The sequence below is a fragment of the Emydura macquarii genome, unplaced genomic scaffold (assembly GCF_026122565.2).
Source record: "Emydura macquarii macquarii isolate MOO-44397 ecotype Brisbane River unplaced genomic scaffold, CSIRO-AGI_Emac_v2 contig_2481, whole genome shotgun sequence".
NCBI classification, from domain to species: Eukaryota; Metazoa; Chordata; order Testudines; family Chelidae; genus Emydura; species Emydura macquarii.
In genome coordinates, this window is record NW_027132618.1 from 3,141,514 (window position 1) to 3,160,649 (window position 19,136).

Below are 19,136 nucleotides of genomic sequence, written 5' to 3' on the forward strand. Positions count from 1 at the left end.
CCTCTGGTATCCTAGCTTTATCCCAGTAATACACAGTAATCTGTGAAGCCACTTTACTCCAGTATTTCCAGGGCCTTGACCATAGCAACAGTTACCTCCTCTTTCCCAGCTGCTTTACAATTCTTCATCTTATTAACTGCTTCTTCTACTTCCTCTACTGATTGATATCTTTTGAGGCTTCCCCATAACTGCCAGCACTGCTTGCACTACTCATCTAACAACCTTCGGAAATATTTTTTCCATCTTTCTACCACTTCTTGGGGGTTAGTCACCTTTTGGAACCCTGTGTAATGAATTGTGTTAGTTAAATATATATACCAAATAATGTTAGAAAAATGAATATTATATACAGTGCTATAAGAAAATATAAAGAAATTTTGCTATTTATGTTTATCTCGGCTGATGCAGCATTTCAGAATTTAGCTGAAAAAGCTTCAAGATTGTGTAACCCAAGAAACCTACTTTGTATGTCTTATTTTGTAAAACCTTGGCCTGTGCAAATACCAAGGTGAAACAGAATTCATAAGGGAATTGCTAACTTCAGGTGCCATCCAAGATAAGCTTACAAGCAAGAACCCAGTGCCACACCAATGAGATAACACCAATTGGATGGGGCCAGTGGGGTTGACAGCAAAGAATAGACGACAGAATTAAGTTTTAGTAGGATAAGCAAAAATATATTGGTTTAGATTAGTTAATGTGATTTATGCATTAAAATGTTTAGTCAGGAGTTTACAATAGATAGGTACACAAATGAAGTAACTTGATAATTGAGTCTGTGCAAAGAATTGTAGGACTAGAAGGGACCCTGAGAGGTCTTCTAGTCTAGACCCCTGCACTCAAGGCAGGACTAAGCATTATCTATCCATCCCTGACAAGTGTCTGTCCAACCTGCTCTTAAAAAGCTCCAATGACAGAGAGTCCACAACCTCCTTAAGCAATTTATTCCAGTGCTTAACTACCCTGACAGTTAGGAAGTTTTTCCTAATATCCAACCTAAACTGCCCTTGCTGCAAATTAAACCCACTGCTTCTTGTCCTATCCTCAGAGGTTAACAAGAACAATTTACCTCCCTCCTCTTTGTAACTATCCTTTATGTACTTGAAAACTATTATCATGTCCCCCTTCAGTCTTCTTTTCTCCAAACTAAATAAACCCATTTTTTCAATCTTCCCTCTTAGGTATTGTTCCTAGACCTTTAATTCTTTTTGTTGCTCTTCTCTGGACTTTCTCCGATTTGTCCACATCTTTCCTGAAATATGGCAGCCAGAACTGGACACGATACTCCAGTTGAGGCCTAATCAGTGCATAGTAGAGCAGAAGAATTACTTCTTGTGTCTTTCTTATTACACTCCTGCTAGTACATCCCAGAATGTTGTTTCTTTTGCAAGTTCAGTTGCATGTCTGCATGCTCACTTGCTCTGTAGAGATGACGCATGCAGTCTGGTCAGAGTTAGGAGCTGTGAGAGACTCAAGCATGCTCAGCGAGGATGGAATTTTCAGAGATTTTAGCAGTTAAACTCTAGCAAGTATGTATGAAGTACAATGTCTTAAGATTTTCCAGAGGCTTATAAATTGGCCAAATGCTGGGAGATTTTGGTTGGGGCACATTCCTAACACAAAGGCCAACCCCCTGCCAAAATTCAAGACCCTGTTCCAAAGAATGGGAACACTTGAGCTATTCAAAGAAAAGATCACCAGGATTTTTTAACATAGGCAAGGTAATGTATTGCTCCCTAGACACATTCTTGCAAATGGCTGAACTGTTTTGATTGACATTTAAAAAAAAAACCCAAACTGAGCCAGACTTGTGGATGGAAAAAGTTAGCCTAACCAATTAAACTTTGTCAAAGTTATAAGCAACTAAAAACAGGGTCTGATAATGTGAAGTATTGATCAACTTTAATTAAAAGTGGCACTGCCAGCCCCACCTATAATACATGACTAATATGGTTGCTAAAATCTTTCCTAGTAGCTTTGTCTCATTTATGGGTACTTAGATGTTTTTATTTTATAAAGTATTACAAAAGAATTACATAACTAACCCTTCCTTGGTGGAATTCTTTGTTCCTCTAATTTTTTCTTTTTTTCTTTTTCTCCCAATATGGGTAAAATGGAGAAAACTGGTTGTTTTTTTCTTCTCAGACATAAAACAGGAAGCTTTTTAAAATTATTCATATATAAGACCTGTTAACAAAACAAAAATTATTTCAATTAAACATGCCTTTATAATCAAGAAAATGAAGACTTGTAGCAATAATACAGCATATACTATTTTTCCTATAAGTAATTAGATATTCTATATACTTTTTTACTGATTTGACAAAAAAATCCCTCCTTTTCTTGTTTTTTTTTGGAAACAGCTGCTACCCTTTTTTTGCTAAATTATTTGTCACTAGGCAGAGTCTCTATTTGCTTAGCTAGGTGAAAACTTGTTCCAACCCCACATCTCTATACTCCTAGAATAAATCCCAGCTTTTAGTCTAAACAACTCTTCACTCATCATGTTATACCAAAATGCATTCCTTTGCAGTTTGCCAGTGATAAGGGCACCTAATCTTTAGCTGTGTGAATAAACAAGGAGCTCTAAACAACAGTTTATGACATTCTCATATTTTTTTAAGTGAATACAGTACTTATAAAACACGTTTTAAGGCTCACACCCTTTATTTGTCCACAGAACTGGTACATGATATGCAGTAGCAATTCATGCCATGTTGTCATGCAAATGTGACTAATCCTTCACCTACTGTTTCCAACTGTAAGGGGAGAGGTGGTTTTTGTGTCTGTGCCCACTGGCATTCTGGCTTTTTTGCTGAGACTTGTCATACAAGGATGCCAATTGAAACTAACTGAGGTGATGCATTTTATGATGTAGATACAAACCAACTGGAAATTGGACTGAAACTCATTTCATGTACGCAGCCAAACCTCTATCAGATCACACTTTTCTCTCACTTCTCAAGTGAGCCAAATCCAAACTAATAACCTACAGTTAGTTGAAAAGGATTGATAATGAGATACAAAACCTAAATTATCCAGTGCACTAGGTCTATGATGTTCTGTAGGTCAGCTAATAAGATCTTTGAAAGACTGAACACATGATTTAATACACATATTGTTGCTAATTTATCTCAGTGTCAAAACATGTCATTTTAAGTACTATTACAGAATTTCTGTCTCTGTTTAGGAGTGCACAACATTTGAAATTCTCCAGAACTTTATGACACGTTTTGTTATGTTTCAACACTAAGATTGTTAACAATGTCTCTTTAGATGAATACTTGATTTCAAGTCTTAGGATTAGAATTTAAAAAAATATTATAGCCAATGTATTTTATTTAAATTTATTCGTATGTAGTTCCCAATGTAGTTTAGTCATGTCAACAGTGATATGCATTCCACTGTCTTCTATAAATGAACTGCTGATTCTAGTTTTCTTTCCATTCTACACACAAAAAACCTAAACTGAACCAAATGTAAAACACAAAACAAGACAAAAATTAGGACTTATGACAATGATGCAAGGAAACATATGCCTGTGTTTATTTTACACAATTCATTTAAAGGATCATAGTTACTAGTCATACTAATGCCAAATTTACACTTTTTCTTTTTTCAGTGTACCCTAAGTTTTATTACTTGTGAAAGGTGCCAATTTACTGCCAAATTCCAACTTCCAATAATGATGCCACTTGTGCAGAATAACAAGGTATGAAAGTAAAGAAAGTATGTCCTGCTGATAGGCACTGAATTTGAAGACATCTGTACAGCATCTCTACAGCAATTAAGTGATGCACAGCACAAAGCATTTTTTTGTTTGAATCCAACTGATGTCAAAATATTCAAAGGCTAAAAACAAACCTGAACATTAGAAGGTCAATAGTTGTTACAGTCTTTTACCCCAAGCCTGAATTTGACCCTGAGTGTTTACCCTGGCTTGGGAATCAAGTACTGGCAGTTTATGTTGCTGGTTTGGATTCTCCGGTTAAGTGGTAAAGGAAAGAGAGCAGAGACTTCTCAATAGCCTAAGCAAAGACAGAATCTTATTATATCATTCCTGAGTTTCCCAGGGCAACTAAATTGTTAGAAAGTCCCTTTCAAGAAGCTGTTGGTAAGATTTTTTAATAGTAGGATAGCTAATGTGGCAAGGGAAGCCTATACTGCCCCTGCGGGTCCTGTGCTTTCTTCGGCTGCATCGGTAGTGTGGCTGGGTGGAAGCAGGGAGGGGCCCGGTCCCGCTCTCTACCCTGGGCCCCGACCCAGGGACCCTGCGAGGAGTAGCCTCAACCTGCTTAGTCCATGAGACCTACTCCCTTCCTTGGGTCACCCGTCCATGGCCCCACTGCTTGTGGTCCACTTCCTGGAACCGGAGGGGAGGATTGTTCCGCCTTCCTCAACTTGAGCCTCTCCGTCTCTGTGATCCTCCCTTGTCTGGGGTGAGGTTCCCTCACCTCAACTCCTTCACTCAACTGCCTGAACAACCGGGTCCTCCCTCAGGCCTCTGGGCTTGGGACCGTCGGCCCCGCCCAGACGGGCTTCTCCCTAGCTCCCGTATCTGGTATTGTGGCAGCAACAACGATAGCACCAAGCTCTGTAGCAGCTCTACTCCACTCTGCTCTGCTCTTCTCAACTCTCTTCCAGCTGCCCCTGTCTGCCTAAAATGGAGGTTTTTAACTGCTGGGGCAAGCTCCTTAATTGGCCTCAGCTGACCTAATTGGCGTAATTGCCCTGGAGTAACCCCAGCTGAATCACCCAGAGAATAAGGATTTATTGAGCCTGGAGCTAATATATATGCCTTCCAGCACCCTTCTGTAGCCGTCAGGTCTGGCCTTGTCACACATCCTCCCCCACTTCTCAATCCCACTGGGTTGGGCAACTTGGGACGTCATGCAATGAACTCGGGACAGGCCATCGGCATTCCCATGGCAACTTCCCACCCTGTGTTGTATGGTGAATCGGAAAGGTTGGAGGGACAAGAACCACCTGGTTACCTGTGCATTTTTCTCCCTGTTCCATTGCATCCACTGGAGGGGAGCGTGATCAGTCACAAGGGTAAAGTGGCATCCCAGCAGGTAGTAACGGAGTGCTTCCATAGCCCACTTGACAGCGAGGCACTCCCTTTCTTCTACTGCATATCTCTGCTCCCTTGGGAGGAGCTTCCTGCTGAGGTACATTATTGGGTGTTCCTCGTCACCCACCATCTGCAATAGGAGGAGTATGGGGTTACTGCAGAGGGCCGTCCGTAAGTCTGTGAAGGCTTCTTCTGCTGCAGTGGTCCATCATACCATGTCTGGGCCTTGGGCCTTTATCAGGTCCATCAGGGGGATGGCTCTGGAGGCAAAAGGGGGGATGAACCGCTGATAGAACCCTACCACACCTAAAAATGCTCGGACCTGCTTTTTTCGGTTAGGCTGGGGCCAATTCTGGATAGCTTCCAGCTTGTTAAGTTGGGGTCTCACAACGCTCCTCCCTACAATGTATCTGAGGTATCTATCCTCGGCAGGATTTGCAGTGAGGCCAGCCTGCCTCAGGGTGTTCAATACCCCTTCCACCTTCCTCAGGTGTGTTTCTCAGTCTGGGGTGTGAATGACCATGTTGTCTAGATATGCAGCGGCATAGTTGGCATGGGGACGTAACAGCTTATCCATTAGACACTGGAAGGTGGCTGCGGCCCCATGTAGTCCAAAGGAGAGGACAGTATACTGGAATAACTCGTCTGGTGTAGAGAACGCCATCTTTTCCTTTGCCTCTTTAGCTAGAGTGATTTGCCAATATCCCTTGGTCAAATCAAGGGTAGTTAGGAATCGGGCCTTGCCCACTCAGTCCACGAGTTCATCTATATGGGGCATGGGGTATGCGTCAAACTGAGAAACCTCGTTTAGCCGGCGAAAGTCATTGCAGAACCTCGTAGTGCCATCAGGCTTAGGTACTAGCACGACTAGGCTACACCATTAACTATGGGATTCTTCTATGACCCCCAGCTCCAACATCTTTTTGATCTCAGCCTTAATCTCCTTTCTCTTGGCCTCGGGTACTCGGTAGGGCCTTATCGTAACCCTGGCCCTGGAGTTTGTGATAATGTGGTGAGAAACCTCTGTCGTTCGACCTGGCCTAGTCGTGAGGACATCTTGGTTCCAGGCTACCATCTCTGACACCTTGGCCTTTTGGTTTGGTGTTAGGTCGAGGGATATCTTCACTTGTTTAAGTGGTACTACTCCCTGGGTTAAGGTCATACATACTTCTCGGGCCTTCCAGGGTTTTAATAAGTTGATATGATAGATCTGTTCTTTCTTTTGGCACCCCGGTTATCGTACCTTATAGCTGGTCTCCCCCACGGGCTCGACCACTTCATAGGGTCCCTGACACTGGGCCAACAGTTTGCTTTCGATGGTGGGTACCAGTATCATCACCTGGTCTCCTGGCTGAAATCGTCGAACCGTGGTTTGGCGGTTATAGTGGACCTGCTAGGTCCCCTGGGCTTTTTCTAAATGTTCCCATACAATGGGAGTGACTCGGGCTATCCAGTCCCTCATCTGGAGCACATGATCGATAACGTTCTTTCCCAGGGTGGGATCCTCCTCCCAAATTTCCCTGGCTATGTCCAAGATGCCCCAGGGGTGGTGTCTGTATAGTAGTTCAAAGAGGGAGAACCCCGTGGAGGCCTGGGGAACCGGATGGCGAACATAAGGTACGGCAGCAAGGCATCCCAGTCCTTTCCATCTCGGCTCACCACCTTCTTTATCATGGCCTTGAGGGTCCTATTGAACCTTTCCACAAGGCCGTCTACCTGAGGGTGGTACAGGAAGTCCATAGGGCTCGTACACATAGGGGAGTGCACAAGTCCTTCATTAGTTTTGACATAAACGGGGTCCCTTGATCCGTTAGTATTTCCTTGAGTAGCCCCACCCGGGCAAAAATCTTCACTAACCTAATTGGCCTAATTGCCCTGGAGTAACCCCAGCTGAATCACCCAGGGAATAAGGATTTATTGAGCCTGGGGTTAATATATATGCCTTCCAGCACCCTTCTATAGCCATCAGGTCGGGCCCTGTGACACTAACAAAAAGTAATTTTTCTTGTTGAGTTATTTTTGTAATATTTTCCCTTACTGTATGTATGCAACACATATGGAGGTGATAGCCACGTAAATTGCACAACAATGTGATACATGATTTATCCTGCTCCCACTGAACAATTTCAAACAGCCATTAGTTTTTATAATCCATCTGACTGGAGAAATGTCTCCTTCTTCCTCTTAAATAAAAATTCCCCTCCCCCACTGTCGTAGAATGCAAATTCACGGGGTAAGAATCAATTCTCACTGAATAAACTGAAATACATATATTTTTAAACAATCAGCATTTCTGATACTAGTGGTGGAGGCAGCCATGTTACTGAAAAGTAGTGTCACCTGCAATAATGGCGACTGAGATCTGTTGTAATAATAGCTAAGGGGATTGAAAAAATGATGTACAATCTTATACTAGGTTTCCACAGTGCTAGTGTCAAAAATGACATCTCTTCAACAAAATGTCCACCTTCAGCATTATTCTGTAAAATATCAATCTTAATTAACTGTGAAGAAAAGAATATTTATAGTTCATTTGTGATGAAAAGTGTTTTTACCTCTTAAAAATATAAATGTTAGGTAAGGAAAATGGGTATAGTTTTCGTTTCCTTGTTTCTAATTCTTAAAATCACTTTTTATTAACTCTTAAGATTCTTAGGGCAGTGCTTTTATAAGACTTCTGAAAATCAACATTTATAGGTTCATAAGCAGAACCAAGAAGGATTGTAAGAGAAGCGAAAATTCCAATGGCTAATTTAAGCTCCAGTTTAATAGGAAGCAATTTTGCTGGTGTCAGTACAATTCCACCTGCTTAAAGTACAGTTGAATTTCGCCTCAAGAGTCTGACTCATCAACACTTGTGAAACAATTATTAGCTCAGGGTTCTTGAAATTCACTGCACTTTTTCATCACATTCACACTGTTTTATGGAGTTTTCCATTTTGACCTGAGGATGATTAATATTGAGAAGAAAAATAAGAAATGCTATGTAACAGAAAAATATGTAAAATATAATATACATTTAGAGTAGTATTTTTCATAGACTTATGAAATGACAAAATGCTTTAGACTCTGGGCCTGAGTCTCATTTACACTAAGGCCCTCACATGGTAAAAGAGCTTTAACATGATGTAAAGAACTTTTTTATAAATCAGAATCAGATGCTCTATGTACAGGGATCATATAGTCCACCACTAAAATATATCTACTACTGGGATGCAACTAAGCAACTATTCTGCATCAGCAATATAAATGCAATAATGATTCCTGGAGGTGAAAGAAAGAATAATTTATCCTGTTGAAAATAGAAGGTCTTTAAATTGTTAACCAGGATATAATTACATGAATAGGAATCTGGCCAGGGCACCAGGACTAACCAGCCCTCCTTTTGCAAAAAGTGTCATGATCTCTTTAACGGTCACAAGTTGTCAGAGCCTTAATTTTATGACTCAACTGAAAGACACTACCTTCAGCAGCAGTTTCCTCTGTGGTCCAAAATTTCCTTTTCCAAAGTTCAGAACTGTATTTATTTATGGGCATTTCTATGGAGATTTGAGATATTCATTCTAGACCAGTGCAAAAAAGCACTTCTGAATTAAAGGATCAGTGACAGTTTTAAAGTTCAATAACTCACATACGATCAGAGCTAGAAATTAATGTTGTATATCATAGGCAATTTTTTTCCATTGTTATATATCATGTGTATCTAGTGCTGGCAAGTCATAGAATACTGGACTTGAAATCATATTATTCTGGCTCCTTGTTTGCTTTTCCCTTCATTCCGACCCCCTTATTTAAACACCAGCTATACCAAATATTGCAAGAGCTAGAAGCTAAAATTGCAGTTATAACCTATCATTCAAATGTTATAAAATCTGACCCATTGACTGAAAGGTCAAACTCCCATTCATCTTGAAGGGAGAAGGGTCACACCAATAAAACATTAACCGCATTACATGTTCATCAGATATTATCTGTTAAAATCATGTCAAAATCTAACAGCAGAAAACAGTAAAACGGTAATAAGAATAATCTGATTTTAAGGTTGGATATCTCAAACAACCAGGGATGGAAATACTGTGAACTTTTCTAACTACTGCTCTTAGACCGGTGACCAGAAAGAAAATGGTTAGATCTATGGCTTTCACTGGAAAACAGATGACAAGGAAAACACATTGGTTAAGATTATAAAACTGATTATTAAAGGAGCTCTGTGTCAGGTCCAGGATAAAAGAAACACAAAAAACTAGAATCAGATAAGGAAATTTACAGGCAGTATCAGATGGTTGGCAGTTGACAAGTTGACAATTGAGAATTGACTCTTGGGGTGCCTGCAGCTATGATTGGAACCACCTCTGGTAATGTATGATTTTTTAAAAGTTCAAATTAACAAGATAGGTGATTTAAAATTAACATTAAGACATTTTTCTACATGAAATTCATTCAGCAATTATATTTAAAGTTGTAATATAAAATCATATTTAACTGAATAAAGAGAACATTAGGAGGGAAAGGAGAGCGCATAAAGATGAACAAACCACAAAGAAGGTTATGAAACAATTCAAACACAGATTTCAGCCACCCCACTTCTTTGAATATTAGAACTTGCTTTGAATTTCCCTTTTCCTTCACCTCACTTTCTTTCTAAAGCCTTCAGGAAGCTATTTGACCATAAACAGTTTTTGGTTTTAGCTCCAAAAAGAGAAGTCTCCTGATTCTCTTCTATGAGGAAGAAAACTACAGTTATGTGCAAAAGTGAGGCAGTGGCATCCTATGGAGTATCTGACAAAAGTAAAAAAGCACAGGGAAGACAGGAAAACAGAGAAAATTCTATTTGCAAAAAGGAAACAAATAAGCTTTTTTTTATTTGTACAAGTGGATTTTCTAATGCTTTTTACTTTTGGTACCACAGAGTAGTGGCATTGTACCTTTAAACTGTGTGAAAAGATAAGAAACAATATTTAAATAATAGAAATGCACTGAATGGCATGTAGTTTTTACAAAATTGCACAGCACTAACAATTAACGTAACGTAATATTTAGAGCTACAGGATGCACACTAAACATTAGCATTCCTTTCTCTATCATCCATTTGTATCACACATCAGCATTTTACATTATTTGTTCTGGACATGAAGGAAGAAAGACAAGATGTGAGGGATGTGGTTTAATCAGGCCATAACTATATTAACTTAGTTCATCTGGGAACTATCCAGCAATATCCTGTACAATACAGTTCATGATTCCTTCCTTAATCATTTCCACCTGGTAGAGGGCTGCTGTTATCCCTTCACAGATGTTCCCAAGCTATTTGCTGGGACCTCACCACCCTCCCCTCATATATGGGTTAAGGGGCTATCTTCTCATAATGCCCTACATCTACTTTCAATTCCAGTTATTCAGGGAACTGGTCCTCTGATGGAATAAGTACCTGCACTGGACACCTACCACAAGGATATGCCAGTAATTAGGTTGGCTGTTTCCCACCCCACCCTCAGCTGGTTTCCTAGTTCATTAACATTTCTGTCCCTAACTTCAGCCAAAAATATTCCCCTCTGCCCAGTCAGAGAGATATACCCCATTCTCCCTAAATAACTCTGGTACCATGCAAGAAGTGGGGCTCTTGCTGGAAGGACTGGGTGTAAATACCCTCCCCTGGGTGTGCCGAGGCCTATGTTTTACGTGAGCCCCACTCATCTGCCCCAGTTTAGCTGATGTCCTCCCTGCCTCTCTTCCAATGTCCAAGGAAGGGGGAACCCCTAAAGGAGCCAGTACTTCTTTTCCCCTTCTAAATCCAGACAAAAAACACCCTGCCTTTGAGATTGTAGGAATTGAAATATGACTTGTAAAACAGAACCTTAAATATCAAGAACAAAGGTTTTCAATAGATGCTCTTTATTCTTAAAAGATTTTTCTGGAATATTTAGGATGATCCTTGGTGCTATATGCAGCGTCCAGATTTTTCTGAAAGTAGTTACTAAATTAACATTTAATAGCACACTTACTTGTTTCCCAGATGTAAGCTTTTTGTCTTCAGTATTCTGTTCTGATTTAATGATGTGATACATAAAGCTTTTACTATCACATACTGGAACTATGCTTTGACTGTAAATTTGTTTTGTTCCATCTCTGATGTAATGTCTCTGCAGAAGAGCTTCATTCAAAGGAATTTTGCTGTAAAAACAGAACTTCTGTTACTTCAGTTCACCGTAGATAAAAATGCAGGTGCTTCTGAATGACTAATGATCCAGACATATGATTATTTTATTGTTGTTAAAGAACTAAATGAACCTGCATATTTATAATTTCCTTCAGTACATCATAATTACTCAAGAAGAAAGAAAAACAAAGGAAATTATATGTCAAAAGCAATGTTAATTAAATATTTAGGTTGAAATGTTATTGGCATAAAAGACAGAAAATTCACAGTTAAGATTCACACATCTAACTTAGCTCAGTCCCCATGCTGATATATACAGTAAAATAAGAAATTTAAAGATATACAAAATTCAGAGTTGTACTCAAATAAGAAAAGCTGGAAAGACCCTTGAGTTAAATGCAAGTCTTGCAGTTGTATTAACAGGGTCTTCAAAAGGGAAAAAAGCAAAGACAGGTGCATTGGGATGACTGACTGAAGTGAAAGAAAAGAGAGAAAGACCTATAAAACAAAGGCTTCAGAGCCTAACTCAAGTTAGTAGTCCCTGTTAGATTCCATTCAGGCCAAGATTTTGACAAGAACTTTCTAAAATTGTAAACTTGGGTCTTTAGAAGTGAAGTCTATCTGTATAGATATTATCTGAATTTTATTAGTTAAACTTGTAAAGCAAATAAATTACTTTACTTTATTGCTTTTAAAAATACATATTTTGATATACACAATGGATTGCTGACTTTTTTCTGCTTTTCCTCTCTACACTGATTTTAAATGAGTCTACAACTCACAAATTATATATAATAGAAATATATATTTATATAGATATATATTTAAATATATTTAATATATATGTATATATACTTAATTAACTATATTTAGGCTTGGCAGAATTAGGAGTTTTTAAAATAATTTTGACATAAAATTTATTTTTAAACTCTTTTTAGATTTTTATGTATTTAAATTTTCACAGCTGTGGAAAATTATGGGGTGGATCAGAAATAGTTTAGTGACAGACACTGAGATTCAAAAAGTTAAAGCTTTACAACCGTTAAAATCTTAACACAAATTGTCAAAATATACAAATAAATGTCCTTAAATCTAACTCTAATAAATTCTCAAGCAGCATTTTTCTAAATCTGAATATCTGTAAATTTTGATTATCATCAATGAAACTATTTTTTGTCTATTTGTGTGTATCGTGAAAATCGATGTTTATGGACAGTTACTAATAAAACTCTAACTCTTGCAAGACTAATTATATTTAAAGTCACTTTAAAGGATATTTTTTATTGTCAGTGTGATGTGAAGGAACTATAATGTAAATAAAACTTAGACCCACTGTGTACTGTAAACATGAGCTCCTTTTCCCAAAGCTGCTCCAACTCCCACAGAGATCAACTGAGAGGTCCCACATTGATTTAAGTGGGATTGGGCCCTAAAGATTGGGCTCTGTTCTCTTTGTTTCAGGCCCTTTAGTATTTCTACCTGTCACATAGAAAGGTCAACCATGTTGCCCAACCATGACATTGTACAACTCAGAAGATAGTAGATAATTTCTAAGGTGTTGTCTACACTAGCATTTACGCTGGCAAAACTTTTGTCGCACAGGGGTGTGAAAAAAACCAAACCCCCGAGGGATATAAACGTAAGTTTTGCCGGCATAAGCACTTCGCTCTCCCGCCGACATAGCTATCACCACTCTGTAGGTGGTTTTATTATGTCAGCGGGAAAGCTCTCTCCCGTTGACATAATGTGGCTACATAAGTGCCCTTACAACAGCACAGTGTACCATGCTGCTGTTAAGTTTTAAGTGTAGACTAGCCCTAATGCATAAGAGCCAAAGTGTTGTTAAATCTTACGTCTAAACTATTAATAAATATTTTGATAACAGTTAACTCACTCTCTGAAAGGAAGCCCAAGATCCAAATTTACTGTGTCAATTTACAACTCCGATCTAACTAACAAGGAAAAGACCTCCAAATCCACCTGTACAAATTCCAGTGACGTGGTATGTTGTCAGTTTTTCATTTAACGCATTGAACAAAGCAAGAAAAAATATATTTTACCTCTGCTAACGGTGCAGGGTTAAAATTTTGAACTCTTTTTTTTAAAAAAAGAAGTATTTCAGAGGTGTAGGCTTGAGACAAATTAGTTTATATCTGTGGGGAATGAACAGAGGATTTGAAAGGAAAAATTTAATATTAATATTGAATTTTAGGATTAGCAAGAACAAGCTTTTGCTTGCTACTAGTTTTCTTTTTATAACAGAGGGCAAATGGGGGCACCATCCAGTATCGCTCACTTCAATGGGATTTTGTATCCTATGTTTGTATTTTAAGGTTATGTCTTCACTGCAAAAAAAAAGAAAAAAAAAGTGTAAATTTTTACATCAAGATAGCTATCTTCATGCAAAACTCTAGTGGAGACAAAATAAGTAAAATAAATAGTCTTCATGTCAATGTAGCTAGTCAAAGTTAACCCTAAACCCCCCTACCTGGAGGTTGTATTTAGTTGATAAATCCCAAATGGGGGATTAGGATCAACTACACTGAGGTAAAACTATATGTGCCTTGTCTACACTAGGACTTTACAACAAAATAGCTATCTCAAGTTTTCTATGTTAATATAAAAACATAACTTTTCTGCAGTGAAAACATTTCCAAGAGGCATTTAGTAGATGTCTATACAATACAAATGATAGCACAAGTAGGAATGACTACTGCTAATGCGGAAAAGGGTGTAATATAGGAAGAGGTAATTATAAGCACAAGGAGATTAAAATCCCTAGACCCAGCATGGAGGTGATATAAACATATAATTTGAGACAAGAAATAAAATCAGTATAACTACATGGCAAGGTTCAAGAGGTTATTCAGTCCAAACAAATATAATTATAAAAATGGAAATCCAACACTAGTGGAGCTTAAAGCAATATGTAAAATGGAAATTAGAAGGGTTAAGATGGAATTTGATGGGCAAAAAGCCAAAGGTATAAAAATCAAGAAGAAATCCAGTATATCAGATATACGATCTCCACAAGAGAATTGGTAGTTCTGCTATTGTCCAGCTAAACTGAATGAAGGACAGGAGACACTTGATATGGTTTTGATCAGGCTGCAACTTTATTATTACATGTCTGGACTACCCAGCAGACAAAAGTGTACAGTGCAGGTAACCTCCCCTCCCTTTATATCTGTAAAGCACCCTCTCCCTCCTCAAGCTGGACAATGCCCTCCCCTTCACCCCCACTTAAAGGTGTGGTGCAGGCCTGTCAAACTGCCAACATATAAAGGGAAGCAAACAAGGAAGATAATGACATTGCAGATAAGTTATATGATTTATATCTTCACTATAGCTGATGTTGGGAAAATACTTCCCCTAAACATAATTTTTCAGGTAATAAAGGGGAGGCAGTATCAGACTGAAATATCAAAAAAAGACTAGAACAAATTGATAAATTAAGGAGGAACAAGTTACAAGGCCAGATGGTTTTTAGCCAAGATTGTTGAAAGAACTTAAACGGAAGTGGCTGAGTTGCTAACAAAAATAAACAATCTCTTACTAAAATCAGCGGATAGACAGGAGGGCTAGAAGATAGCAAATATTCTACCTATTTTTAAGGCACAAGTGGTGATCTTGGGAATTACAGACAAGTGAGACTTACTTCAGTACCAGGTAAACTGGTCGAAACAATAATTAAAAACAGAGTTATAATACATCTAGATGAACATGATATGCTAGGAATAAAGTAAAATAGCTTCTGATAAGGAAAAAAAGCCTCACTACTTACTATTAGAATTTTCTAAGCACATCAACAAAATACTATGTAAAGAAGAACTGGCTGGCATAATTTACTTGAATATTCACAAAACTTTTGTCAATGTCTTATTAATGATCAGTAACATGCAGGAAGTAGTGAGATGGCAAAACTTGCAGATGACAAAAAATTATTTGAGTTAGTAAAAGCTACAGACAACTGTGAGGAACTTCTGAGGGACCTATCAAAGATGAATAAGCAGATGAATTTCAGTATTGATAAATGTAAAGTGAGGCACATTTGAAGGAAAATCTGAACTATTCATAAACTTTACTGGTTTCTAAATTAACTGTAACAATTTAGGAAAGAGTAGGTGTAACTGTGAGTGGGTCAATGAACACTTCTGCTCAATGTATGGTTGATTGCTTTAAACTGAAATGATTTAAATCACTAAATTTAATTATGATTTAAAACAAGCAATAAACCTTGATTTAAAAAATCTAATGTAATCCTGTTTTGCATTTGTACTTTTTAGTTATTTGCCTAAAGAAAGACTGATTCTTATTGGTTGGTATCTATTAAAACATGTTGATTTGCAACTAAATATTGTCTTTACACTCTTTTGGATACTTCTTTTTGCTAACCAAGAGGAGAGGCTATATCTACACATCTTTATTTAAGTATTTATATAGCTTAATATATCTTTATTCAGATTCTTAATTTTTAGATTTTTTAAAATTATGTTAGGAAATGGTGTATGATGCATTTCTTATTTATTAGATGATGTTTACTCTTTCCTCACGATTTGTGTCAAGCATTTGGATGGAAATAGAAATTCAATTAAAAATGTACAAAAACAGCATTTTCAATTTTTTTTTATTAGTTAAATAAAATTACCTTGAATGTGCTGAATATGTAAGGGGGGAAAAACATTTATCAAAACATGTTTTGCATTTGAAACTAACAGATTTGGTAAACAAAGGAAGTGTCACAGGACGCACACCCCTGTATCTTACTGTGGAAGCAGTCCTCACACACTTGTGTGTAGTTTCACCACAGTGTGTTTTATTTACGTCTTGTACTGTTTTGTGTCCACACAGCATAAGACTTTCCACAATTTTCACCCTACTTCCTATGCTTAGAGTTGTGAGGCAGGAGGCATTCTCAGGCCCATAGTTCTAAAGAACTTAAAGTGATCTGAACATCTGACCTTAAGATCATGGAGTACTTTCAAAAGTAATGGCTGAGACCAAATCCGAGCAAATCAGTAGTCTCTGCTTTCCACCTTGATAACAGAAGCACACAAAAACCTCTGTTGAGCTTTGTGGTGAAACTGCACATTATGACCCAACACCAACATATCTTGGTGTCATTCTTGATCGCACACTGACCTTTCATGACCACCTCAAGAAAGTAGCCTCTAAAGCTAAGACTTGCATCAACATTATTCAAAAGTTAGTGGGAACAAGCTAGGGATCAACTGCCCCAGTATTACGAACAATGGCCTGGGCCCTGGTGTACTCAATTGCAGTGTACTGTGCACCAGTGTGGACAAGAAACTGCCATACCCAACTTCTGGACAGGCATCTGAATCAAACCATGTGAATCTTCATGGGAACTTTAAAATCAACAACTCTACCATGGCTTTCTGTATTAGCAAATAATAAAGTTCCAGCTATCTATCGAGATATAGTCACAGTACAAAAACTTAAACATACCAAAGACTACCCAGAACTTCCCATCCAGTAGTGTATGGATAACATATCCCAACAATGTCTGAAATCAGAAAAACCACTATGGATCACATGTAACTACCTCATGTCTTTGGATCCGGCCAGGGAATGGCAAAGTGTCTGGATCTTATCTACTGTTCCAAACAAGCACATTATTACTGATCCAACAAGCTGCCCTCCCGGTTTCGACCTGCCACGCAGACTTTGGACCACACAGAACTGTATTTGAACAAACCATGGAAGATGCGGCTACTTGATGAACAAGTCAAAAATCAAAGACTCCTCTTCATGCGACTGTGGTGAGAACATCTAAGCCACCAAATACATCATAATGTAATGCCCCAAATATGGATTCAAGGATGAATTGGGCGATATCCACGATATCACAGAGGCGGCCTTGAAATGGGTTATGGACCTACAACTGCATTTATAGAATATTGCTCTGCAGATGCTATATGTGAGAGAGAGATAGGAAACATTACCTGTAGTTAGTGAATTGAATTGCTGATGACTAAAAACAATGCCCTTCAAGATTTTAGAACTAGTAGATCTCACACCTAGTTTTGTTCATAGATTGGAAGAGGAAAACAAGCTTTCCTGCTTTTTCAACACGGAATGAACTACTTATTGAATTGAACTAATTAAATTAAATAAAAGTCTGTTTAGCATTTAGTTTCACCACCATCACCATCTCAGTGGTTTATTTTTGTTTTTAAACTTCAGCGGCAAACACGTGCCGTTTGATATTTTTCTTAATTTAAATTATTTTAATATTATGGTAATTATATCATAGTATAATTTTATATAAATTGTACATTTTATATTTATATTTAATTTTAAATACATTTATTTTTAAAAGAAAAGTGTATTTAATTTAAATTAAATATCTAATTGTGTTTATTTTTTCATCCACTCTGGCTCAACGTGCAACAGCAACAACAAAATTCAACAAAATGTTAGGCATACTACTATAAAGTCAATAGTACACACTCACCTGAAATAGTGCTCAATTCTGGCCACCCTATCTAAAAAGGAGACAGCAGAACTAGAGGGGGTTCACTGATGGCCAACAAAAAATATAAAAATCATGGACAAACTTACAAATGAAGAGAAACTGAAAAGACTGGAACTGTTTAGAGACGAGATAAATAAGAGAGACCAGAGAAGAATTCAAATAATGAATGCTATAGAGACGGTAGACTAACCACCCCTACTCACTCTCTTAATACAAGAACAAGGAAACATATGATGTAATTTAAATACTACAAATTCAAAACTGATAAAAGGAAACTTTAAAAAAAAACAAAAAACCCAACAATGTATTGTTTAGGCTGTGGAACTCATTCTCAAAAAATGTTATTGAGGTCAAGTGCACAGCAAGACTCAAAAAAGATTTGGACATTTATATTAATAATGAGAATATCCAGTTATATTTATAGAATTTTTTTTTTTTTAAAGTCAGAAAGGGATATAATTCCTTGTGCTTCAGGGAATAACCCTACTTTAAAGGATGGGTAATTGGGAAGAAACTTCTCCTGTGGGTAAGTAATTCCACAATTGTGCCTTTCAGGATTTCTTTCATCTTCTTCTGAAGTACCTAGTACAGGCCACCATATAAGACAGGATACTTGACTAGATGGACCTCAGGTCTAATCCAGTACAGCAATTCATATGTTCCAACAAAAAACTGGGTTTGTAATTGCAGGGTTATCCATCATTCTGATTTAATTTTTTACTTGTGTTTCTTACCTAATTGGGGAAATTTTAGGCTTGACAACTTTGACACTAGTCCTTTAAAAAAGAAGTAGAGGGCAGAATTTAATGATAAGATACACTGTTTGAAAGTGATCCTCAAATTTCAAGGAAACCCTTGCTGGTCACAGTAATTACTTAGTAAGTGCAAAGAATAAGTATATAATTTTTTGAACGTAACATACAGTACTTTAAAAAGATTGACAAAATATTATCTGCAAAGGGCTTCATATTAACATATTAATGAAACCGTTTTCAAGTCATTATGGCGACACTGAAGTTTTTATGGATAAATGTAATGTACTATTAATAACCTGTAAAATGCATAAGCATGAAGGACAAAAATGTTAAAGGTCTATACTTTGAACAGCTATTAGTTTAAAAGTGTACAGCTGTGCTATTATGTGTTTAGGCATTAGGGTTGCTTGTCTCTATCTGAAAATGATTAGGACATTGCAGCCACTTCACATCATTTTTCTTCCAGAATACGAGTAAAAAAACCTATGCAGAAAATGCTGAAAAGCAAGTAAACAAAAGCAACAACAATGTCCTTTTGTAATAAAGAGTGAAATTACTTTAAAAAAATACAAAACTATAATAAATAATAAAATAGCACATTTTGAGTCAAAGACTTGAAAAAAATGTACAGGTTTTGAGAGCATGGGAATG

At 37.6% G+C, this 19,136-nt stretch overlaps 1 protein-coding gene across 1 annotated transcript in view; it reads right to left on the reverse strand.

Annotated features, from left to right (window-relative positions):
* LRRIQ3 (leucine rich repeats and IQ motif containing 3) overlaps positions 1-19,136 on the reverse strand; it is a 60,515-nt gene that overhangs the window by 16,468 nt on the left and 24,911 nt on the right. The window contains exons 4-5 of the mRNA XM_067563382.1: positions 11,077-11,245; positions 2,046-2,187 (exon numbers count right to left, since the gene is read on the reverse strand). Coding sequence (XP_067419483.1) covers positions 2,046-2,187; positions 11,077-11,245 — 311 coding nt within the window. The remainder of the gene's footprint in view (positions 1-2,045; positions 2,188-11,076; positions 11,246-19,136) is intronic.